General features: G+C 52.3%; 1 protein-coding gene across 2 annotated transcripts; it reads left to right on the forward strand.

Annotated features, from left to right (window-relative positions):
* ODAD4 (outer dynein arm docking complex subunit 4) lies at positions 1 to 23,271 on the forward strand. Of its 2 annotated transcripts, XM_047093556.1 has the most exons (12): positions 1 to 127; positions 1,738 to 1,869; positions 2,072 to 2,222; positions 2,908 to 2,969; positions 3,268 to 3,433; positions 4,754 to 4,978; positions 5,151 to 5,358; positions 11,737 to 11,823; positions 13,654 to 13,850; positions 16,133 to 16,233; positions 20,077 to 20,161; positions 22,551 to 23,271. In XM_047093556.1, the coding sequence occupies exons 1-12, from the start codon at positions 14 to 16 to the stop codon at positions 23,084 to 23,086; spliced, it is 2,064 nt and encodes a 687-aa protein (XP_046949512.1). In that variant the 5' UTR covers positions 1 to 13; the 3' UTR covers positions 23,087 to 23,271. The 2 variants fall into 2 exon arrangements, with proteins under 2 accessions (XP_046949512.1, XP_046949513.1); XM_047093557.1 differs by lacking the exons at positions 16,133 to 16,233; positions 22,551 to 23,271 and having other exon boundaries at positions 20,077 to 20,160.
* Positions 23,272 to 24,153: the final 882 nt, after the last annotated feature.

The raw sequence follows: 24,153 nt of genomic DNA on the forward strand, positions 1-24,153 counted from the left end.
GCATGCGGTCACCATGTCGGACCCAGAAGCTGACACCTTGCGAAGCACCTTTCCCTCTTACATGGCGGAAGGCGAGCGGTTGTATCTGTGCGGGGAGTTCTCTAAAGCTGCCCAGAGCTTCAGCAACGTGAGTCGCGCTCTGAACGTACCGATTACCCATCACCCCTTCTAATTCCCGGTAACATTGAGGTCCCCGTGGTGCTGGAGGACCCTATTGTTTCTATGATTCATTTGTGTCTAATTGACGCACTACTGGCACCGCTCGGCCATTTTCTACCAATTCTCACTTGCCTTCTGCTGTTAATAACCATTCTCTGCATTAACAGTGACTTCTACTTTTTGCTGAATGTTTTGTGACTCACTGGCCTCTTTCCACAGAGCAGCCTTTATTACCCTTGGAGGCTGCATATACAAGTGGTGCAATCTCTGGCACACAGTTGCTCACAGATGGTCAGTATAGCACTAACATTGTACATAACCTTAGTATGACTCGATCCACCCCGTCCTACGGTGCTAAGCACAGTATGACCCTATGAGGGAGGTTCTGTTATGAATCCATTTTATGGACGAGGAAACTGATGTAGAAGTGGATTACGTGTCCGAGATTCATTGAACTGGCAAGAGAAAGGATTCAAACCCAGGCAGTCAGATTCCAGGGCTAGATACTAACCACCATACATACTCCCTCACAAGTAAGCTGTTAGATGTTCTTACCACAATTTCTTTTACAACCAATCCTTCTCATTCCAAAGGGAGTGGCAGGATAGCCCTCTAACCATCCCAAGACTCCCCCTAAAGTCAAGCTTCTCCACTGCTACCCAAAGTCTTTTGTCCCTTTGGCTCACCAACCACACCCTAAAACCAGAACTGGTTGGCCAGATGGGTTAAGGGTTGAGTTCAGGATTCCTGCCTCCACCCAGTCTCCTCTTTCAGGATCGCATTCCATCCTAGAGAAGCTCAGGCAGAGTGAAAAGAACACCCTGAGGGAAAATAGCTTTGGTTGAGAAGTAGCCTTCTTCTGGAAAAGCCAGTAGCTGCTTCCTGTAAAAAGTAGGTCTTAGAAAGGTGTGAGTGGAGTCTGATGCCTCAGGAAGGACAGTACGTCAAAGCACCTATGATGATTTCAGACAGAAGAGAGGACATGGGGAGAAGTGTTCCATTCTCGCCTTACTCCCCAAATCACAGTTTCAGTTTTGCTAGCATTTTCATCTTGATCTCCTGAAATAGTGATTCCTTCTCAATAAGGGAGTAAGGAAGAGAGAGTTGGGGAATGGATGCCTCAAGTGGCAGGTGTCCTAAAACCCATTTCGTTAGCCTTCAGAGTGCTTAGCCTCACAAATGTATTTTGAGTGTAGTGCAGCCTTTTGAGGTTTGTAGGTGAACTCAGTAGGCGCAAAAAAATCCTAAGCTTCTGTCACCTGAGTGGACCGGAGGAATCCGAGATGTTTTGGGGAAATTCCATATATCCACAGAGCGGTATCTGCATCTCTCTCAGCCAGTCGCTTCCACAACAGCTAGTGATTTGACCTTGTCTGAGAGGAGCTACGTGCAGACAGTCAAGTTGGCGGAGCGAAGATCAGTGTTATGCTGCTTCTGGTCTGATCAGATCCAGAGACATGTTTGCTGGCCTGAGGAATCCCCCGGAAGCCCTGGCAGGAGGGTTTGGGAGGCCCTTTCTGGTCCCGCTTCTACCTCGTGCTGCCTGGTGCCTGTCGACCTGGGTGGTTCGTTTCTTAGGCTCTTCACCTTCAGAATGGAGATAAGAACTGCCTGGTTGCCCGGTCCAAATGCTTCCTGAAGATGGGAGAGTTGGAGAAATCCCTGCAGGATGCTGAGGCTTCGCTCCAGGGTGACCCGACTTTCTGTAAGGTGACTTTACGTATGGGTGGGAGGACTCAGGCTAACCAGATTGCCTAGGGTTTGATGCCGTTTTCTCGCCTTAGGTCACTTATCTAGCTACCTGCCCCTGCATCCCAACCTGGATCCTCAACCCAGGACCCTCTCTGTTCCACCACACCTAAGTCCCATAAAGCCTTGTCTGTCCACCTCAATTTGACTTCTCTCATTTCAGGGGATTTTACAAAAGGCTGAGACCTTGTACACCATGGGGGACTTTGAGTTTGCGCTGGTGTTCTATCATCGAGGCTACAAGCTGCGGCCTGACCAAGAATTCAAAGTTGGAATTCAGAAAGCCCAGGAAGCCATCAACAACTCAGTGGGAAGTGAGTGACCATTGGACCTGTGCCCTTATCCAGGGAGGCTCTTGGAATCCTTAGGCTTGGAGATACGAGTGAGCAGCCACCACCAGGCCTGCAGGGAGCATGCTTGGATTTAGCTGCTGCTGATTTTGTTGGAGATTAGGAACTGTCTACCCAGAGGACCAGCTCCTGAGCCACTGTGCTCAGCTCTGCAACTTCTGGTTCTCCTCCAAGGGCAGGCTGTTCACATTAGGCCTGTCTTTGGCCTGGTTTCATAGGGTAGGTTGGGGTTCTGAGCATAGCCTGCCCTAGGACCTGGCCTCCTCTCTTACCACATCTGCACCAAGGACTGGACTTACCTGTCAGGTTGGTGGCAGGGGGAGGAGGGAGGAGAGCACGAATTTGCCTCCTTGGGTGGGCTGCAGAGTGTGGAAATGCCTGGGGATAGAGAGCTCCTCCAGTGCTTAGGGACTGCCTTCTTTTGGAAATTTGGCGGCCTTGGCCTTGGGCTAGAGGGGGGTGCCCAGCTCTTAGGAGGCTGTAATTCCTTCCAAGCACCCGGGTACCAGTAATCTGCTGGGCTCGCTCAGAGCCAGCTTTGCCACAACCTCCACCACCCCCTGCCAAAGGCAGCCATTTCTACATAAAAGTAGGTGATAGATCATGCCTGAGGGCCTGGCAGACCTGAGCCAGACTTCTCTCCTTGCAGGTCCTTCTTCAATTAAGCTGAAGAACAAAGGGGATGTCTCCTTCTTGAGCAAGCAGGCTGAGGTGAGGGCCTTGGTTCTGACACCACAGCCCGCCCAAGGAGAAGCCCACATGGGCCTGAGCAGCACAGGTCTCAGTGGCCTTCTTACCTGGGGACGGTCAGCTTCTGCCCATCACGGGCAGCCATGGGTTTCTGCCCCGGCCCCAGAGCAGTCTTGTTCCCAGACCAGACACACTCCGTGGTTCTGGGTGCACAGAGAGGGCCCTGGAGGAGATGTCTGGGATCATAGACTCTGGGGCCATGACTGGGTACTCTGTGATCCCTGTTGAGGCTCTGTCGGGTGTCACTCCATCTTCCCAGAGTATGAAAGCCCAGCAGAAGCCTCATCCCATGAGACACCTCGTACACCACCCCAAGATAGAGTCCAAGCGGAAGGGCTCGTTGAAGAGTGAGAAGATTGTCCGCCAGCTCCTGGGCGAGCTCTACGTGGACAAGGAGTATCTGGAGAAGCTCCTTTTGGATGAAGGTTTCAGACACTTTGTTTGCGACAGGGAACTTGGGGCAGAAGAAATCTGGGACGGGTGCTTAATGCACGAGCAGGAGACAGAGCCTGTCGTGTAACATGAGCCGATATGCTCCTATGGACAGGTTTTCCTAGCGTTCTCATTTACAGATGAGGAAACTCAGGTGCAGAAAGGTTAAGTAACTCACCTAAGGTGGCGCATAGGTAAACAGTGGACTTGAATCTTAAGACGTCCCATTTCAGAACCAGTGCTCTTGGCATTATGGTGCCCTGTGAGGGAACACCAGAGATGTGGGTCCTTGGAGGGGCATCCTCTGAGCCTTCAATTTGTACAACGGGCAAAGAAATCTAGCTGGGACTTGCTGGGGGGAATCCTACAATACTAGTACTCGAATGTTCTGAAACCTCATCTGGTCTAATCCCCCCTTTTATAGATAAGGAAAGAGAGACACTGAATGGGGAGTAACTTGTCCAAGGTGACAAGCAAGTTCATGGCAAAGTTGGCACCAGAGGCCGGCCTCCTAACCTCAGGTCCAGCGCTCTTTCCACCATACTGTGCTGGCGGTGGCAGAAAATAGGGCAGAGCCTTGAAATGAAACGGGAGGGTGGGAGTCTTGCCGTTAGCTGATAAGCCTAAGCAGGATTCATCCTTGAATCAAATGCCTTTTCTCCAGAACTGACTTCCTGAGGGCATCTGCAGAACGCCCTGCAGGTCTGTGTCTCGAGCAGCTTCACTGCTGGCCCATCTCTGAAAGAGGCCTGAAAACTTCCTTCCCTCCAGAGGATCTTCTGTGGAGGAAGGGGTAGCCTGAAATTTATCCCCAAGAAGCCCTGCAGTTTTGCTACCAGCTCTAACCTCGGATCAGGCAGGCGGGCAGAGCCTGGGCACGCCCCCACTCCCCCACCCCGGCTCCCAGCTTGCACTGACCCACTGGCACCTGGGGAATCACTTGGCACTCGTAACCTGGACCAGGTTGTGCATTCATACTTAGTCTTCTCAGAGGACACAACCTGAAATAAGGGAGCCCTGTGGGTTGGGGTCCTTTCAGAAAGCTATCCGCCAGCTGCCCCTTCTGCTAGCTCCTTCTATCTTGCCATAAGAGGCCTGTGCACTGAATTCGGCACCCTGGGAGTGCCTGGAAAGGGGGCTCTGGCCTCACCTGGGTCCACATAGAGCTACTCTGTCACCTATGTGCCCTTGCTTTCTCCAACTCAAAGCAGAGAGCCCCACAGGGGCCCCCGCAGCAAGGATCCCCAGCCAAGAGGAGGTAGCTCCCTTACATGCCCGTTCTAGTTGGTTTCTCCTCACACCCTTCTCCCCAGACCTGATCAAAGGCACCATCAAGCACGGCCTGACCGTGGAGGACCTCATCATGACAGGCATCAACTACCTGGACACCCGCAGTAATTTCTGGAGACAGCAGAAGCCCATCTATGCCAGGGAGCGGGACCGGAAGCTGATGCAAGAGAAATGGCTGCGAGACCGCAAACGGCAGCCCTCACAGACAGCCCGCTACATCCTCAAGAGCCTCGAGGACATTGACATGTGTGGGTAGTGTTCTTGGAAGGGCGAGGCCTTCGCCAGGCGGTGGAATGCAGCACTGTGGCCTGAGACCCTGGTTTCGCTGGCCTGTGGATGGTATCCCCTGTGGGGAGGTGGGTTCTCCCCTCAGCCTGAGGAGGCTGCTCCCGCCTCCATGTTCCCTGTTCCCCTTCCTAGTGCTGAGCAGCGGCAATGCTGAAGGGAGCCTTCAGAAGGCTGAGAAGGTGCTGAAGAAGGTGCTGGAATGGAACAAAGAGGAGGTGCCCAACAAGGATGAGCTGCTTGGAAACTTGTACAGCTGCATAGGGAACGCCCAGATTGAGCTGGGGCAGATGGTCGCAGCCCTGCAGAGCCACCGGAAGGACCTGGAGATCGCCAAGGAACAGTGAGTGTCCACGAAAAGCTGAGCGGCTGAGGCCCGTGGGCCTGTAGACGAGGGGGGCAGGGGCCGTGCCTGGCCTTTTGCTAGGACTGCTGGCGGGTGAACTCCTAGGACCGAGGCTAAGAGGCGGACCTAGACTGTCAGCTTTTTTGCCACAAAGAGGAAGGAAGTGGCCCCAATGCCAGAAAGCTCCCAGAGGTTTGGCTCTGAGGGGTATTTCTATTCTTTATTTTTTTAAGTTTTTATTTATTTATTTTGGAGAGAGAGAGAGAGAGAGAGAGAGAGAGAGAGGGAGAGAGAATGAATCCCAAGCAGGCTCCACACTGTCAGTGCAGAGCCAGACTCGGGGCTCTATCTCACAAAGTGCAAGATCATGACCTGAGCCGAAATCAAGAGTGGGTGGCTTAACCGACTGAGCCACCCAGGTGCCCCAAGGGTATTTCTGTTCTTAAATCATCTCAAGAAGCATATATCAACCCCAGACTTGCCACATGTTGCTAGCATTAAGAACACAGCAGTGACCCAAAATAAGGGTCATCTCCCTGCAGATGTAAAACAAAAAAATGACATAGCTAATAAATGGTAATTGTGAGACGTGTCACAAAGGAGAAGTACAGGACCCAGTGCTATGAGGAGTATATTCCAGGAGGATAGGACTGGGCCCTGGGGAGCACACTTGGTCTATGGGAGGACCCTGAAGGAGGCCGATGGAAGCTTGATGCTGGAGAGCACAGAGTATTGCCAGGGGAAGAGTGACCAAGAGGAAGCCAGGCCAAATGGCAGGGGTCAGATCGAACAGGGTCTTGGAAACTATGGTGCTGACCAAGAGCACGGGGCTCTAGAGTCCACCTCACCTGGGCTTTGGAATTGTACCTCGCAGCCAAAACCGCAGCCGTGGGGCCTTAGGCAAGGGACCTCCCCTGTCCCAGCTGGGTGTCCTCTGTCAATGGGCATAACAGTATCCCCTTCCTGATAGGGGGGAAGGAAGAAACCACGCAGAAGTCCATGTAAAGATCTCAGGACAGTGCCAGGTATCCATAATAGTATGAATACCAGCTATCAGCTCTTCCCAAGACTTGAGGGTCCCTCTCAAGGTGCCATCAGTTTCCAGTCATCCTGAATCTAACCTGTAGAGCCCTCCATGACGTTCCCCTGCTCGGTTCCCATTTGCCCACAGTCTGAGCCTCTCCCCCACCTCCCATTATCCATTTCCAGTCACAGGTCAGGGGCTCGGCTGTCTCTGCCTCCAGCTGCTCCCACACCTCACCTCCAGCGACCTGCATTTCATCCCCCAACCCTTCTAACCCTGTTGACACACTGGCCTTGGCCCCTTGTTGTCTGCGGGTTCAAACCACCTGCCTTCACTTGGCACCCAAGGCCTCTTGTGAACCCACTTCTGCACAGCGCTCCCTGTCACTCCTCCATTTGGGTCAAACCCTATTTCTTCTTCTTTTTCTTCTTCTTCTTCTTCTTCTTCTTCTTCTTCTTCTTCTTCTTCAAAAATCTTTTAATGTTTATTTATTTTTGAAAGAGAGAGAGAGAGAAAGAGAGAAAGACAGAGTGCAAGTGGGGGAGGGGCAGAGAAAGAGGGAGACCCAGAATCTGACGCAGGCTCCAGGCTCTGAGCTGTCAGAACAGAGCCCGATGCGGGGCCCACAAACCACGAGACCATGACCTGAACCGTAGTTGGACGCTCAACCGACTGAGCCACCCCGGCGCCCCTGGGTCAAACCATATTCCTTGAAGGCTCCTGCCTCCCACCCTCTCCTCACTCACCGGAGCCCCATGTGCTATTCGTTCCCAGTTCATCTCTCACTGGCCTTTGCGTACTGAGCAGAAGTATCCCATAGCGGCTGTTCTGGAAGTAGAAAACAACCCAGCAGCTTTGGAGACACGGCCGGGTTTGATTCCCAGGTTTGATTCCCGGCTCTGGCACTCTGAGGCTGTGTGGATTTGATTAAGTTGCTCATCTCCTCGGTTTGCTCATCTCTGATGAAGGCATAATAATACCGACTCAGGGACTATGAGGATGAAATGAGATATGTGTTGACAGTGCCGTGAATCCAGCTGTCTCCCAGGCCCTGAGGACTTACTTATTACCTTTGCTTCTCACCACCCCTCCCTCCCGAGCCCCAGGTCCGCATAGCCAACCGAATCCCAGGCATTTTCACTTGGGTGTCCCACAGGAATCCCAAATTTAACATGTCCAAAGTGGAACCCCTTATCTTCCTCCCCAACCTCTTGCTCCAGGGTTCTCTGTCTGCGGGGATGGCTCTCTTGGCCACTCAGTCCCCAAGAAGGAGCCCAGGCAGCTTCTCAGATTCCTCCCTCCCTTCCGTGCTCATGCCCAGCCAGCCTACGTCTTGTCTGGGCCTCCTCCTTCCTGTCTCCTCGGTGTTTTTCCATTTCCCTCCCACAGCTCAGTCCAGACCCTCCTCATTCCTAGACTGATTCCTCCATCCTGGGTTTCCTGGAGCCCACCTGGCCCTTCTGTGCAAAACAAGTCCAGTCGTGGGTCGGGATGAAGTTCCAGCTCCCAGTTCTGCTCAGCGTGGTCTGCCCTTCCTGACCTGACTTGTCCTGGCCCCAATTGACCTAGTTCTCTCCAGGCCCCTGGGCGTCTTGGGCCTCAGCCAGCACCTTGTGGCTCTGTTCCTGCAGCCCCTAAAGAGGACTTCCTTCTCTCTAGCCAGCACTTTCTTTATCAGCTCCCTCCTTCCCATCCTTCAAATTTTGTTTATTTAAGACAATTTTTTCAAGTTTATTTGTTTTGAGAGACAGCGAGCATGAGTGAGGGAGGGAGAGAGAGAATCAGAAGCAGGCTTCATGCACTGTCACTGTGGAGCCCAATGTGGGGCTTGATCACGAACCGCGAGATCATGACCTGAGCTGAAATCAGGAGTCCACTGCTTAACTAACTGAGCCACTCAGGCACAGGCACCACCACCCCCTTCAAATTTTAAATGTGTGTCCCCTGGGTGATATAGAAATCCCCCTTTAATGTTCCCTCTGCACACTCCATGTGGATCTTGGCTCCCCTTGGACTTTGGAAGGGACTATCATATATCCCTTTCCCTTTCCAGCAGCTGCCACTTAGTGGGCATGTGATAAATGCACGCCAAGTGGCTAAGCAAATAGAGGTGTTCTTTTGATAACGTTAGGCCCTTTTTAACACCCATGAAGGGGCCTCCAGTCTTGTTTGTGAGTTCAGGTCCTCCCTCGTTGTAATCAGCAATGCCCCACATGTGCCTCCCACCTCCAGAGCCTGCCAGCCCTCATTTCTCCCTTCAGACACTCTAGATTGCATGCTTTATCATTGCTATTGTTTCTTGTTACACGGTATTATGAATAAGTTAGCATTCATTCATTCATTCATTCATTCATTCATTCATCACACCATAGCAGAGCACCCTCTCTAGAAGGGGGAGGCTGCCATCGGGGGTGCCATCAGAGCAGCAGGTGCACAATGTGGGTGAAGGTCCAAGGAGAGGCAGGTGGGAGCACTGGCGGGAGCTGAGGGGGCCTCGGAGAGGACAGGTCAACCAAGTGGACCAGCGGAGAGGGAGGAGGGCACCCTAGGCGGAGAGAGAGAAGCAGCAGGGGTGGAAGCTGCGGGGGGTGGGGCAGGACCTATGGGGAGTGGCAGTCTAGATCCCATGCTGAAGAGGACTGAGGGCCGAGTTTGTTTTTACACAAGTACTAGTGTGAGTGTGGTACTTGGTCCAGAGCTCTGTGGCACGGAGAGCAGAACTTGGAAGTCCCCCCCTCCTCCCCCACCTCCCAGGACCACACCCCCCGCACTTCCCTGGGGTCATGTAGACATGTGGCCTTCTGGCCCCTTTGCAATATATTTACCTGTGTATTTCTGTACATAAGCACATACCTAGGATTCTCAAAACAAAAGCAACTCGTTTTTGTGGTTTTTAAAAAGCATGTGCCTTGGAAAGGGTCTCGTCCTTTAAATGGCTCCAGAGAAAGGAATTTCAGCACACAACGTACTTTCTTGCACTGTGTCCCTGTGGGCAGACATGCAGGATGTTCCATTTTTGTCATCATGCACAGCAATACAGTGCAACTCGGTGCTTTTGTGTGCATGTTTCTGTGGCGAGAGCAATGGCTTGATGAGATGTGCATGTTTGAAAGGCAGGCTCTGTTCACACTGGGGAGAATGAGTCCAAGGTGCCAAGTTTCATGGGGGACACAGGAGCCCGCTGGATGGCAGGGCCTTGGGTGAGGACAAGGGAAAGAGTGGGAGGAGATGCTGGGGGTGACGGGAACATTGGAGGAGGGTTTTCTTATTTTCTTTGTTGGGGAGGAAGTTTTTGACAGATCAGAGTGTTCGTATGGTGGTGATGGTAAAGAACCAATGTAAGGGGAACAATTGTGTTTTTCTTTATGGAAATATCTTACTCTCTTTTCTGTTGTTACAGGAATACTGTACACAATTTAAACAATATGGATAAATAAATAGTTTTCCTCATACTCTCATTTCCCCTGGGTAATCACTGTTAATAGTTAGACTTACATCCTCTCAACTTCTTTTTTTTTATTAAAAAAATAATTTTTTTTAATGTTTATTTATTTTTGAGACAGAGAGAGACAGAGCATGAATGGGGGGAGGGTCAGAGAGAGAGGGAGACACAGAATCAGAAGCAGGCTCCAGGTTCTGAGCTGTCGGCACAGAGCCCGACGCGGGGCTCAAACTCACGGACCGAGAGATCAGGACCTGAGCTGAAATCCAGAGCCGGACCCTTAACCGACTGAGCCACCCAGGCACCCACCTCTCAACTTCTTTTAAAAATGCCCATTAAAAAAATTTTTTTTAATGTTTATTTATTTTTGAGAGAGAGAGAGAGAGAGAATAAAGGATGGGCAGAGAGAGAAGGAGACACAAAATCCAAAGCAAGCTCCAGGCTGTGAGCTGTCAGCACAGAGCCCCACATCGGGGCTGTCACTGTCAGCACAGAGCCTGATGTGGGGCTCGAACCCACGAACCATGAGATCATGACCTGAGCCGAAGTCAGACGCTTAACCAAATGAGCCACCCAGGTGCTCATTTTAGGTGCCAAAAAATGGGCACCTGGGTGGCTCAGTCCATGGAGCATGCAACTCTTGATCTTGGGGTTGAGTTCAAGTCCCACGTTGGGTGTAGAGATTGCTTGAAAATAAAATCTTTAGGGGTGCCTGGGTGACTCAGTCGGTTAAGTATCCGGCTCTGGATTTCAGCTCAGGTCCTGATCTCACAGTTCATGAGTTTGACCCCCACATCGGGCTCTGTGCTGACAGTGTGGAGCCTGCTTGGGATTCTCTCCCTCTCCCTGTCTCTGTCCCTCCCACGCATGCTTGTGCTCTTTCTCTCTCTCTCTCTCTCTCTCTCTCTCAAAGTAAATAAATAAACCTTATTAAAAAAAAAGAGAGAAAATCTTTTAAAAAATGCCCACTTTTTATTCATTCACTTCTTTTTTGGTGAGTGAAAATAACACACGCTCATTCTCTTACAGATCTGAAGGGTAGAGTCGTAAGCCATTGTCACTGGACCAGAACCAATGTGTTGGCAGGGCTGTGCTCCCTTTATAGGCTCTAGGGAGAATCCGTTTCCAGCCTTTTCCACCTTCTACACTTGTACTCCGTGCATTGAGCGTAACTCATCCATGGCTCCTTCCTCCATCGTCAGGCCAGGGGCACAGCATCGTGCCTCAGGCCTGCATGTTTATTTTTGGCACAAACAGGGCAATAGACCTAGTCTATGCTCCTATAATCTGACTTTTTTTTTAGGTTTATTTATTTGGTTTGAGAGCGAGACAGAGCAAGCAGGGGAGGAGCAGAGAGAAAGAGAGAGAGAGAAGAGAGAGAATCCCTGCCAGCATGGAGCCTGACTCTGGGCTCGAACTCACAAACTGTGAGATTCATGACCTGAGCCGAAATCAAGAGTCAGATGCTTAACCGACTGAGCCACCCGGGTGCCCCTATAATCTGGCTTTTTAACTTAATATGTGAGGGACTTTTTTTTTTTTTTTTATACACAAAAATTGCCAGCACTAGGGCACTGGTTTAGATTGTTTCTGATGTTTACCATTATAAAGAGTGCTTTAAAGAATGCCCTTCTCCAGGTAAATTCCTAGAAGGGAAATTGCTGCATCAAAGGACATGTGGTAAGCTCTTGAGTGATTATTCTCTGGAAAGATCCCAAAGGTGTTCATTCATGGCCACAGAGCCCGAGAGGGCCTATGTGCCACAGCCTCGCCTCCTGGATATCATCCCTCCAACCCACCCTACCCGAGTCCTGGAGGCCAGAGGCCCTGTCTTTGCTTCTTTTCAATTCCTACAGCTCGAAGAATGGCCAACTTCTAGTGAATAACTTATTCTGCTTCTTCCCCACAGTGACCTTCCTGATGCTAAGTCAAGAGCCCTTGACAACATCGGCAGAGTTTTTGCCAGAGTTGGGAAATTCCAGCAAGCCATCGACACGTGAGTGCTCAGGGCTGTCCCTGCCCCACCCTCGGGCCAGGATTCCCCACTTCCCACCAGACTCCCAGCCAGGGGCCAGCATGCCAGGCAAAGAGGCATCAGAAGACCCAAGTTTGGCTCCAGGCTCTGCTAGGTGACCAGGGGCAAGCTGTTTTGTAAGCTCTGAGGCTCATTTGTTAATTGGCTGGATCTTCTCAAAATTTCCCAGTGACAAGAATCCCCTGCAGTACCGGTATACGAACACCTGTCTCTGCACTGGAAATTCTGATTCTACCGGTCTGGGTGGGAGCCCAAGAATCTGGTTTTAACAAAGCCCTCCAGATGGTTCTCACCTTGGGCAAGTTCAGGAACTGCCTGACCTTGGGGATCTCTTCTGAGGCTCTTCTGTGACTCTGGGAAGTCAACGTGGACTCACTGGGAAGGGAGGCTGAGTTCTCCAGGTGACCCAATCACTGAAGTGTTGATGTGCAACCACCCTGGGTCAACAGTCTGCTCCAATGGGGCAGCTCAGCCCCGGGGAAACTCCGGAGAGAGCCTGGCCCGCCTGGCGACCAGCCTGCATGGAGAGGTTCCACGGGCCCATTCGCTTACCCCTGAGAGCAGCTGTCCTACCGGTGCTCAGTGCTGGATCGAAATAGACTCGTTCACCAGGACCCTGTGCTCCAGGCAACTTGGTTTCCTGAATGGCCCCTGGTGTCTATGTGCCAAAAGATGGAGGAGTTTGAGAGTTCACCCACCCATGTGCATCTTTTTATAAGAAAATGTTTTAGGAGCTCCTGGGTGGCTCAGTGCGTTAAGTATCAGACTCTTGGTCTCAGCTCAGGTCATGATCTCACGGTCATGAGTTCATACCCTGCATTGGGCTCTACACTGGGTGTGAAGCCTACTTTAAAAAAAAAAAAAAGAAAGAAAGAATATGTTTTCTAGTAAATCTGTGCTTATTGTTAAAATATTAATTTGGAAAATATGGAAAAGTAGCAGAAAAACTACTCAATCTCACCCCCCCGAAGACAATGATTAACTCTAATCTTGCTCTTACTTTATTGAGGTCTCGCGTTTTTTTTTTTATTCTAATATTTTCTCGGTATTGATTTTGTCTTCTGTATACTTAATGAGATTCTTCAATGTTATTTTTATGTTATTTTTAAAGATAAAAAAAATTTTTTTATGTTTTATATTTGAGAAAGAGAGAGACAGAGACAGAGACAGCCAGCAGGGGAGGTGCAGAGAGATGGAGAAAGAATCTGAAGCAGGCTCCAGGCTCCAAGCTGTCAGCACAGAGCCCCATGTGGGGCTCGAACTCATGAACTGTGAGATCATGACCTGAACTGAAGTCAGATGCCCAACCGACTGAGCCACCCAGGCACCCCTTAAGATTTTTAAAAAATGGTTATTCATTTTTGAGAGAGAGAGAGAGAGAGAGAGAGAGCGTGCATGAGCTGGGGAGGGGCAGAGAAGAGGAAGACACAGAATCCCAAGCAGGCTCGAGGCTCTGAGCTGTCAGCACAGAGCCTGACGTGGGGCCTTGAGATTATGACCTGAGCCGAAGTTGGACACTTAACCCACTGAGCCACCTGGGTGCCCCTATGTTATTTGAAACGCAAGTTTGTAAACATTATCTCCGATTGTATCAGATTCGATTCCGTAAATGTACCAAAATAGCTCTGTTAGTTTGGAAATATCTTAACACTTATGGCTCCATCCCCGTGTCTGAAAGAGCTGGTAGTTGGAGCACAAGTTCTGTTCTGCCCCGGGAAGGAGCCCTGGCCTCCTGTGGCCGAGTAAAGGGTTTGGGTGGAAAGAGCCGACCCTGGTTCTTCATGTTCCCAGGTGGGAGGAGAAGATCCCTCTGGCAAAAACCACGCTGGAGAAGACCTGGCTGTTCCACGAGATTGGCCGCTGCTACTTGGAGCTGGACCAGGCCTGGCAGGCCCAGCATTACGGCGAGAAGTCCCAGCAGTGTGCTGAGGAAGAAGGGGACATCGAGTGGCAGCTGAACGCCAGCGTTCTGGTGGCACAGGCACAAGGTATGGGCACAGAGAGGACTGCCCTACCTTTCCCAGCCCTCAGGGCCCGCTGCCATGCCATGGCCAGAAGCTTTACCATCAATGTATCCCTGGCCAGGTTAATTTTTTTTAATGTTTATTTGTTTAAAAAAAAATTTTTTTAAATGTTTATCTTTGAGAGACAGAGAGAGACAGAGCACGAGTGGGGAAGGGGCAGAGAGAGGGAGACACAGAATCCGAAGCAGGCTCCAGGCTCCAAGCTGTCAGCACAGAGCCCGACGCGGGGCTTAAACTCACATACCGTGAGATCATGACCTGAGCCAAAGTCAGATGCGCAACTGACTAAGCCACCCAGGTGCCCCTTAGTCTGGCCAGGTTAATTCTGACTCTGAGGGTGGACGATAAACCCCTCTGTTTTGCCCAGCGTGTGGTAAGTGCCTTCTTGAAGCTAGTCTCAGATAGAGCTTGGGGCACCCTGGAAGCTGGCCCTGCTGTCGAAGAGCTCGGCCACAGACCAGCATAGCACTGTGCCATTGTCAGAAGAGCACCACTTCCCCCAGCCCTGGTGCTCTGTGCACATGCATTCTAGCACTTACTCACCATGTGAACCAATGATGAAGGTGTTATCTTCCTCATTTTGCAGACGGTGGGAGGGATAGGGGTAAACGAGGCGCTGAGTGGTTCAGCAGGTTGCTGAGGGACCTTTACGGAGTAACGGAAATATTCTGAAAGTGGGTCATGGGGATCATCCCACGCCTCCATAAAGTTGCCAAGAATCACTGAACTGTATACTTACAAATGGTGCGCTTTATAATATGATAGTTACATCTCAATGAAGTCGTAAAAAGCAAGCCAGCAAGGGGCAGGGGTGAGGAGGAATAGATGAAACAAGATCGGTGGTAGCTTGATCATTGTTGAAGCTGGGTGAGTAGTGGGGGCTCATCAGACTACTCCATCTACTTCGTGTATATTTGAAATATTTCATAACACGAAGTTGAAAAAGAAATGGCTGCAGGTCACGGGTTAGGACGCAATGAAGCCGCGACCAGAGCTCAGTGCCCTGCCCCAGGTGAGCAGCTGATCCGCAGTGAGGAGGGAAATGCAGCGGGTGCTGTAATCAAGGGCATCATCATTCACTCACTCGTACTGCAAATACTTCCTTGGCACCTTCTAGGCGCCAAGTTGGGCATACAGTAGGGACGACCACTGGTAACCGTTTCCTGCCTTCATGTCCAAGGAAGTCACTTTTAAGCAGAAACCTGAAGGATGAGAAGGCACCAGCTGCTCCAAGAGCTGAGGACAGAGCTTTCCAGCCAAAGGGACAGCATTTAGAAGCATTTAGGAGTTCGGCTGATTTAAAAGGCTGGGGGAGACCAGTTCCAGCTGGAGCCCCTGGGGGCCGGGGGTGGGGGTGATGAGGGGCAGATCCACAGGGCCTCATGGGCCTCATTTACAAATCAGATTCTTCCCTAAAAATATGGGTAGAAACTTCCAGTGGAAGCTTTAAGCTGGGGGAAGGTGTGATGACTGGAGCTTTTCCTAGAACTCTTTCCTTTTCTTAGGAGGTCATGGTATAAGCTCAAGGGGAAATGCAGTGTACCCGTCAGAGCTGACATTGCCCTGAGTCGACTCTCGACTCTCGACTCACTTGCCCCCGAGGGCCGCTGGGCCCCTCTCAGCTTCCCCTCTCTGGGATGGAAAAAATCAGATGAAGCCGCCTGGGAGCCACCGAGTTCTAGAGGCCGTGCAGCCCTGCGGGCAGAGCTTGGGCTTTGGGCATTCCAGGCTCAGAACCTTGGGGAGTTGGCCAGTCAGTCAGGGACTGGGTTCCAGCTCCAGCACTAACGAGCTGGGTGAGTGAGCTCAGACAGCGCCACTTCCTCTCTGGGTTCAGATCGAGCAGGTGCAGGGGCTGGACTCCAGCTGCTGGCCCGTGGGTCGCATCCAGCCTTTTGATATTTCTGTGGCCTTCGCAGCGTTTTTGCGCAATTTGAATGAACATTTTTAAAATACGGATTTCCACTTCTGGAACAATCTTAAGTTGGGAGAAGATGGGGTTGTCCCACTGCCCTGGAGTTTCCTCTTTGACCTCTCTGAATGGCCTGCTGTCCAAGACTCAGGCTCCTAGGTTCTGGTCCTTAGTGGTGAGATGGCCCAGGAAGGTGACGGAAAGGGTGGTGCTGGCCAGTGATGCTGCCTGAGGCCTGGGGCTTCTCACTGACCCCGGAAGCAGCCAGGCAGCCGCATTGTGCAACACACAGTGTCACAATCTACCTGTGCCGTGCCTCCTCCCTGCTTTCCAGTCAAGCTGAGAGACTTCGAGTCGGCCGTGAGCAACTTTGAGAAGGCCCTGGAGAGAGCGAAGCTGGTTCATAACAACGAGGCGCAGCAAGCCATCATCAGCGTGAGCTGCCCACCCCCCTGGGCCCTGGCTGTGGGAAGGGGTGGGTGGGCCGCAGCCCCTCAGCCCCTCAGCCCCTCAGTTAGCCAGTCCACAGGTATTTATTACCCACCAACTGCAGGCCACATTCTAGGAGGGATAGTGGCTTTCGAATGCTTGCTACTGCCGTCAGTTTATTCAGCAACCCCGATACTCTTCTTTCTTTCTTTTTTTTAAAGTTTATTTATTTTTAAGAGAGAGTATGAGTGGGGCAGGGGCAGACAGAGAGGGAGACAGAGGATCTCAAGCAGGCTCCACGCTGACAGCCGAGAGCCTGATGCGGGGCTCGAACTCACGAACCGTGAGATTGTGACCTGAACCGAAGGCAGACGCTTAGCGCCCCTATTTCTATTTGAAATAAACAATAGAGGGGCACCTGGGTGGCTCAGTCGGTTAAGCGTCCGACTTCGGCTTAGGACATGATCTCACAGCTCGTGAACTTGAGCCCTGTGTTGGGCTCTGTGCTGACAGCTCAGAGCCTGGAGCCTGCTTCAGATTCTGTCTCTCTGTCTCTGTCTCTCTCTCTCCCTCTCTGTCCCTTCCCTGCTCTGCTCTCTCTCTCAAAAATAAACATTAAAAAAAATTTTTTTTAATTGAAGTAAATAACAGAAACGAAAGTTTTACAAAACATATTTCCCATTACTATGTATGTTGATATTTCCTATTATATTCTCTTACAGTTTTCATTTTTTCTTTAATGCTGGTTGAAATCTTCTCAGTTGATTTTGGGACTTGACAGTTTGTAAAATGCTGCCTCCTCCAGGAGACAACAAGAAATACAGTGTGACAGCCTCCCACGCCTAGACCCGCACTGCTCACTCTCATTAAGGCGGCCGCCTGCCACATGCTGCTATTTAGATTAAAACGCATTAAGAGTAACTAAAATGTAAAATTCAGTTTCTCAGTCACACGAGCCACATTTCAAATGCTCAGTAGCCACATGTGGCTTGCAGGTACCACATAGCGCAGATCTAGAGGATTCTCACGGTGGTGGAAATTTCTGTTGGATAGTGCCGGCCTAGAGTGCAAGCTTCAGGACACAGAGACCAGAGGGGAATCCAGGGAAGCCTGCAGGTGCATCAGGCTGGCCACTGCTCCCAGAACCACTCCAGGCAAATACACACCCTCAGTAGGGTCTGCGCACCGACCCTCGACAACACAGGCAGTTTGGCATGAATCCCCTGGCCTCCCCACCTCCCACTGCCCGCCTAGGCTGCCCCGTGTTGAAACTCCAGAGCTACGACCAGCAAGCACCTGGCTGGACCCCAGTAAGCATCTGCTGGTGTGAATTAAGCAGGGCCCCTGTCCCGGGGCACCTAGGTGGCCCAGTTGGTTGAACGTCCGACTCTCGATCTGAGCTCAGGTCTTGTATGTATGTATGTATGTATGTATGTATGTATGTATGTATGTGTGTGTGTATGTACGTTTATTCTCTAGAGAGAGAGAGAGAAAGACAGAGTGTGACTGGGGTTGGGGCAGGGAGAGGCGGAGACACAGAATCTGAAGCAGGCTCCAGGCTCTGAGCTGTCGGCACAGAGCCTCGATGCAGGGCTTGAATTCACAAGCCGCGAGATCATGACCTGAAGTCAGACGCTCAACTAACTGAGCCACCCAGGCACTCCTATCTCAGCTCAGGTCTTGATCTCAGGGTGTGAGTTCAAGCCCCAAGTTGGGCTCCAAGCTGGGCATGGAGCTTACTTAACAACAACAACAAAAAGCAGGGCCTTGTCCTTGGGGAGCTTGCCCCCATGGTCAGGAGAGGCCAGGCATGGTAACTAGGGGTACCACGAAGGGCATGGATGGCCTTAGGGACCAGATTGAAGGTTCAGGCACTCGCGAAAGGGAGCAGGGACCCTGGGAAGTGACAGCCAAGGATGCTGCAGTTGGAGGCGGGCCTCATTCTGGGCTTCGAAGGACCAGGACAGCAGGGTTTGGCTGGGCTGAGAAGGGGTGAGGGCTCTGAATGCACAGGAGGCCATGGGCACTGAGGAGTCTGTGGGAGGCAGAGAAGAGGTCCTGGGACTGGGTGCACGGGCTGGCTCACTGTGGCAGGAGTAGGGCCAGAGGACCCCAGATGGTCAGTGGACCAGCTTGGACTCGAAGGGCTGGGAATGGCAGAGGAGAGACCTGATGTACTCGGTTTTTTTAGGACGTGAGCTTGTGGTTTGTGAGGACCCTGGTGGGACTACCCCTTTCCTGTCAGGGGGAAATTGCTCCCAAGAGAGTCCACCATGAGGCAGTCTGTGCCCTCCCTTCACCTGTCCCAGGGCAGCTCAGGCCCGTCATACCGCTGTCTTCTTCCTCTGTAGGGGGGTCAACTCCCCAAATGTGCACCTTGCCCTCCAGAGGAAGAGCTCTCCAGTCACACTCATGGTTTCTCCCACTTGATGTCCTTCTGTGCGATTGCCCTGCAGATGGAGCTTGACAGTTCAGTCCAGTACATATTTGCTGACCACTAGCTGGCTCTGAGCTGCCCAGCCCAAAGGTGACAGCTATGGTCCTGGGCCCTCGGGAAGCTTGCTGTCAGTGGGAAGGTTAAGGCAAAAATCCCTATTCTTGACCAGTGCTGCAGGGACCAGGGGATCTGGAGTGAGAGAGCCCAGGGCGGGAGGCAGGGCTGGCCTTTCCCATCTTGGAGGGTCTGGGGTCGCCTTGAAGGCAGGGCAGTGTTTTGAAAATGAGAGGCACGGGGAAGTCTCGGCCCTAGGTGACACCTCAGGAGACCAGGTCCCTGCCGCCTCACCTTCCTGGACCGGCAGCCCTGGGCAGGAATGTGTACTAGCGGGCAGACCAACGCTGAACAGGAGCATCCAGGCCCGTGGTCTTTCTGCGGATGGTTCCCGCATGCTTACTGCTGCTCTGCCCGCAACAACACTCGCACAGGCTGAGGCCCAGGCCCCTGGGGAAGCTGCAGATGCCCCGGAAGCCCCTCTGAAGACAGGCCAGCACTGCAGCCCCACCCACGGTGTGTTTCTGAGGCCTCTCCATGGCTCACTGCCTTGCTGAGTGCTTAGAGGCTTTCCACTCTACACTGGCTGAAGCCAAAAGAAGCTTTTGGTAAGGAGGTCAGAATGAGCAGAGACAGCTCCCAAATACACAGCTCAGCCCAAGGGAGGTGAAGTCCGAGTTCCCCGCAGTTGTGTATCCCCTGCCACTTAGTGTGGGTAATTCCAAGTCCGGAAGTCTACGTTTTTTATTTATTTTTGGGACAGAGAGAGACAGAGCATGAACGGGGGAGGGGCAGAGAGAGAGGGAGAGACAGAATCGGAAACAGGCTCCAGGCTCTGAGCCATCAGCCCAGAGCCCGACGCGGGGCTCGAACTCCCGGACCGCGAGATCGTGACCTGGCCGAAGTCGGACGCTTAACCGACTGCGCCACCCAGGCGCCCCCCAAGTCCGGAAGTCTAAATTAGCCCCAGGGCAGGAGTCTACAGAGGAGCCAGGGGACAAGGGAGGGTGGCAAGGCTGGTGCAGAGCCTTGCCTGCTGGGGAAGGGGCCTGGGTGGAGAAAGGGAGCTGCTGATGCCAACAGGGAGGGGTTAAGAGAGTTCACCGCGGGGGGGAGGGAGGGGACGCCTGGGTGGCTCAGTTGGTTAAGCGCCTGACTTCAGCTCAGGTCATGATCTCACAGTTCGTGGGTTCGAGCCCCGCGTCGGGCTCTATGCTGACAGCTCAGAGCCTGGAGCCTGTTTCAGATTCTGTGTCTCCCTCTCTCTCTGCCCCTCCCCTGCTCACACTCTGTCTCTGTCTCAAGAATAAATAAAAAAAAAAAAAAAAAAGAGTTCACCGGCTCCTCTCCACCCACAGGCCTTGGATGATGCCAACAAGGGCATCATTGAAGAGCTGAAGAAAACGAACTACAGGGAGACACTGAAAGAAAAGAGGGAGAAAGGTGAGTGCCAGGAGGTAGCTTCAGGATTCTCTTCTGCTTTCTTTTCTGTCAGTCCTCCACCGCACTTTCCAGCAGCTCCTCCGGTGCCGGGTTGGCACGGCCCACTGAGCCTTCTGGCTGCGGTGCCCCCCTCCCTCTGCAAACCCCAGGCCTTCCCTGGGGCAGGAGAGGCGGGCGGTCCAGCCCATCTGGGGGGGGGGTGGTCAGAGCCTACACCGTGTTCCCCGAGAGCCCACCCCTGTATTTCTCCAGTTGATTCATCAGATATTTGTTAAACACTTGCCATGCACTGGGAAGGTGTGGGATTTGGGGGAGACAGAGGCTCAGCCCCTGCCCCAGAGGAGCCCACAGCCCGGGGGCGAAGTCAGGCGATTTGAGTTGTCGGCAAATGGGCTCCTGCGGGGCGAGCACTACTGACTGGGAGGCATCGCTCTTCTGTGGGCACCAGCAGAGAACTCCGGCTGTCTCTGGGGAGAGCGGGAAGGTTCCAAAGAGGAAGAATCATCTGCTTTAGGCTCCAAAAGATGCCCAAGGGCTTTCTAGGCATGAGGAGGAAGGGGGAGGGCACTTCTGGTGGGACACACAGCGGCAGAATGACAGCAGCTTACGCTGTAAGCACACTTACACTTTGGGGGCTCTTCCTGCATTCCCGCACAGGGTTAAGCATCAGACAGGAAGGATCTGGCTCAGTCCTCACCACCTTAGGAGTAGCTACTGGTTTTTTTTGGGGGAGCAGTGGAGGCTGAGTGAGGTTGGGTAACCTGCCTAGGACACACAGCAGTCTGACTTGGAGCCACACTGTCCCCTGCTACATCACACTGCTCTCCTGGCTGGCACGTTAAGGCAGGGGCCAGGTGAGGGCACACAGGAGTCTGGCCTCCAGGGAAGCCTCGAAAATCCCCCTTGAAACCCCCCCCCTCGCCCATCCCCCAGCTCTAGGAAGGATTGAGGGAAGAGGAGGTGGCTGGAACCCCAGGCCCCACGGTAGTCAGCAGGGATGGGCCCCAGGGGGTTGGGGTGATGAAAGAGGCAGTTCTCCATTCAGTGCTTCCTGTGTGCCAGGCCCTCCTCTAAGGGCTTGATGTGAGCTGACTCTCCTGATCCCTTCGAGAACACTATGAAATAAGTATTACTGGTTTTATGGATGAGGACACAGAGGCAGAAGGGTTCAAGTCCCACCGTGGCTTTCAGTCTCAGGCAGCCTGGCCCAGAACCCATACTTCTACCCACTTTCTGCCTCCCCCTCTGTGGTGGTGTATCATTCCTGCTGCATCGCAGTGAGAGGCAGCCAGGTCTGGGCTCCGTGTTCCCAGGAGGACAGAGCCCCTCCAGGCACCAAGGCCGAAGTCCTCCAGTAGCAGCAGCGGGAAGCTGGGTGTGAGGTTTCCACAGCCCTTTATTATCCAGAGCCTGCCATATGGTGGCTGGATCTCCCCAGGGAGGGAATCTGCCCCTGCTCCCACAGGCCCTTAGAGCTGCTCTCAGAAGCCGCAGGGGCAATTGATGTGAAGAGATACAGCAGGGAAAGGGCAGATGCACCTTGCAGCTTCCCATCCCCTTGGCGGGCCACGTGCCGGGGAAGGTATCCTGAAAACCCATTGGGAAGGCCCTCGGGCGAGCGGCTGGGTACTGCTTGGCACTTCCCTCCGGGAACAGCAGGTGGCAGCATTGCACATGTCTTCACCACCAAATGGCGGCCTTTTCCCTGCTGTGAACTTTGGTTTTGGGGTGGGGGCGGGGGGGGGGGGCGTGCTTGTAGGCATCTTAGAGACCAGGGGCTTCCAGAAAGAGAATATGGAGGAACTCAGGAGGGGATTGTGACTTTTCTCTGTAGCTCATAAAAACATGGGGCAAGGATCACTTTGGTTGTAAACATAGCTCTCCAGCTGAACTTCCTGCTAACAGTCTGCTCATATTTTGATAGGGAACCTCCCAATAAATGATGAATGTGTTTCCCAGGGACAAAGAGAAATGCAGAATAAGGGTGCTGGAGAAAAGAACCCCTCTGTGATTTTCCAGTTCCTATGTTATTTTTCGTAGGGAAAGAGAATGTGCTCCGAGGGCAGACCGTCCTGGGTTCAAATTCTGGTCCTGCCATTTATTTATCTGCAGTGTGACCACTGGCTGTGATTTCTGTCATCAGTCTCGGGTCCTTTGCGAACTTGAATCACTGACACTATGCAATTCCATGACAACCGAATGGTATCACCTCTGCAGCTCACACGATGTCTGGAACAGGGCTGGCGCTCAGGAAACAATGATCCCCTTTCTCTGCTTTTGGAAAGGTGTGCTATCTCTCAGAAGCACAGGCCCCTATAGGTTGAGGTTCACCCAGGCCCAGAGATGAACAAACTTTTACTTTTCTTCCCTCCTATTTCCTGTTTTTCAGAAGAGGCCATTGCATTGGAAAATAAGATCATGATGGTAAGGGAGAAGGGAACAATGAGAAGAGAAAGAAACGAGCCTGAGAAGGTGATGAAGCATTGGGAACGAGAGCCAGTTGAGAACGAGAAAGAGACAGAAGACAAGTTGTCTCAGGAGATTCTGAGGATCACAGCAACTGGACAAGAAGAAAACGGGCAGAGAGAAGTAGGGGGAGCCCGTTCCTTTCAGAGAACAGGGCTGGGAGCCACGGGGCAAGATTCAAGGGACGTTGCCAAGAAAGCATCTGGAGAAGCAGGCGCAGAAAGAGCGGGAAATGTGAGCAGAAGGGAATCGAGAGAAATTTACAGGAGGCCTTCAGAGCTGGACCAGAAACTCTCAGGGGACTTAAGTGGAAAGGAGTCGGAGGGACTGGAGAGGAAAGTTTCAGAAGCCAGCAGAAAAGAGTCAGAAGTAGAGCAAACGGAACTGGGAGGAACAGCAGAAATGACCACAGCAGAAGATGCTGAAGAAATGGAAAAAGATGAAAAAGCAGATGAATGAAGCAGTCAGCAGCTGGCATTAGAATCAGGGGGCTTGTGTTCCCAGGGGCTGTGGGGATCTTAAACTGGACTTTCGAGCTGAGATTTGTCTTTAACGGGAGAACATGGGGCCTAGGCTCCGCAGGTCACTTCTGCCTAATTCTGTTACTGTTTTCCCTTTAAATAGATACCTTTCATTCTTACAAACCCCAAGTCTGTCATTTTGCCTCCCTCCTCTCCCACAAGAGCCTTAGAGAACGAATAACCCAGCTCAACCCAGCTCGAGGTACCGCATTCCAAGCGAAACTCTGACCTGACCCTGACCAGGTGACAAACACAGACCCCAAGCAAGGGCTGACCCAGAGCGTGTTCAAGGTGAGACGGGTGGTCCTCTCCCCTAAGCCCTGTCCAAGGACCGCATGGAAGAAATGAGAGAGGTGCTAAGAAGAAAGGGTTTCAGGAGGGTGAAGAAACAGGTAAGCTCCAAGGAACCAGGCTAACTTAAAGAGGGGAATAGAGGTATGTCTGCCCAGGCACCGGTCATCTGTTCATCTTGCTGAGTGCCTACTGTGTTCAGGGCACTGTGGGAGGCTTTATGGAAGAAATAATGATGGGACAGCCTCAGCCGTCACAGTGAGGAAGCCCTACTTGTAAACCCTGAAGCCTGGAAGGCAGAAAGAAGTGAATGCTGGCACTGACAGGGGCACTGTGTTCTAGAAACCCAGCTGGAGAAAGTTCCTGCCCAAGTACAGGCAGCAGCCCCAAGTAGGAGTGGCAGCTCGCCTGCACCTGCGCCACTTCCGGGCGGCATGGTCAAGTAAATCAGGCTCCCGCAAGCTTGTTTCCTCCTCTGTAGAATGGGTATCTGTCTCCCGGGTTGGTGTGAGGCTTCTAGGGGTGCTTAGCAACAGCACTTGGTACACGGGAAGCTCTCAAAAATCCAACCGAGCTTTCAGTGGCTTCCCAGAGGTGGTGGTGGCTGAACAGCTACCTCAGGGGATAAGCTAGGATTTCACTACGTTATCCATCTGTCCCTTGGCTATTGCCATCCTTATTCCATTTCTGCAGTTCTTGTAGGTGTTAGGGCTG

The sequence above is a fragment of the Lynx rufus genome, unplaced genomic scaffold (genome assembly GCF_022079265.1).
Source record: "Lynx rufus isolate CCGP_SWC_20201006 ecotype Redwood Valley unplaced genomic scaffold, mLynRuf1.p SCAF_34, whole genome shotgun sequence".
Lineage (NCBI taxonomy): Eukaryota > Metazoa > Chordata > Mammalia > Carnivora > Felidae > Lynx > Lynx rufus.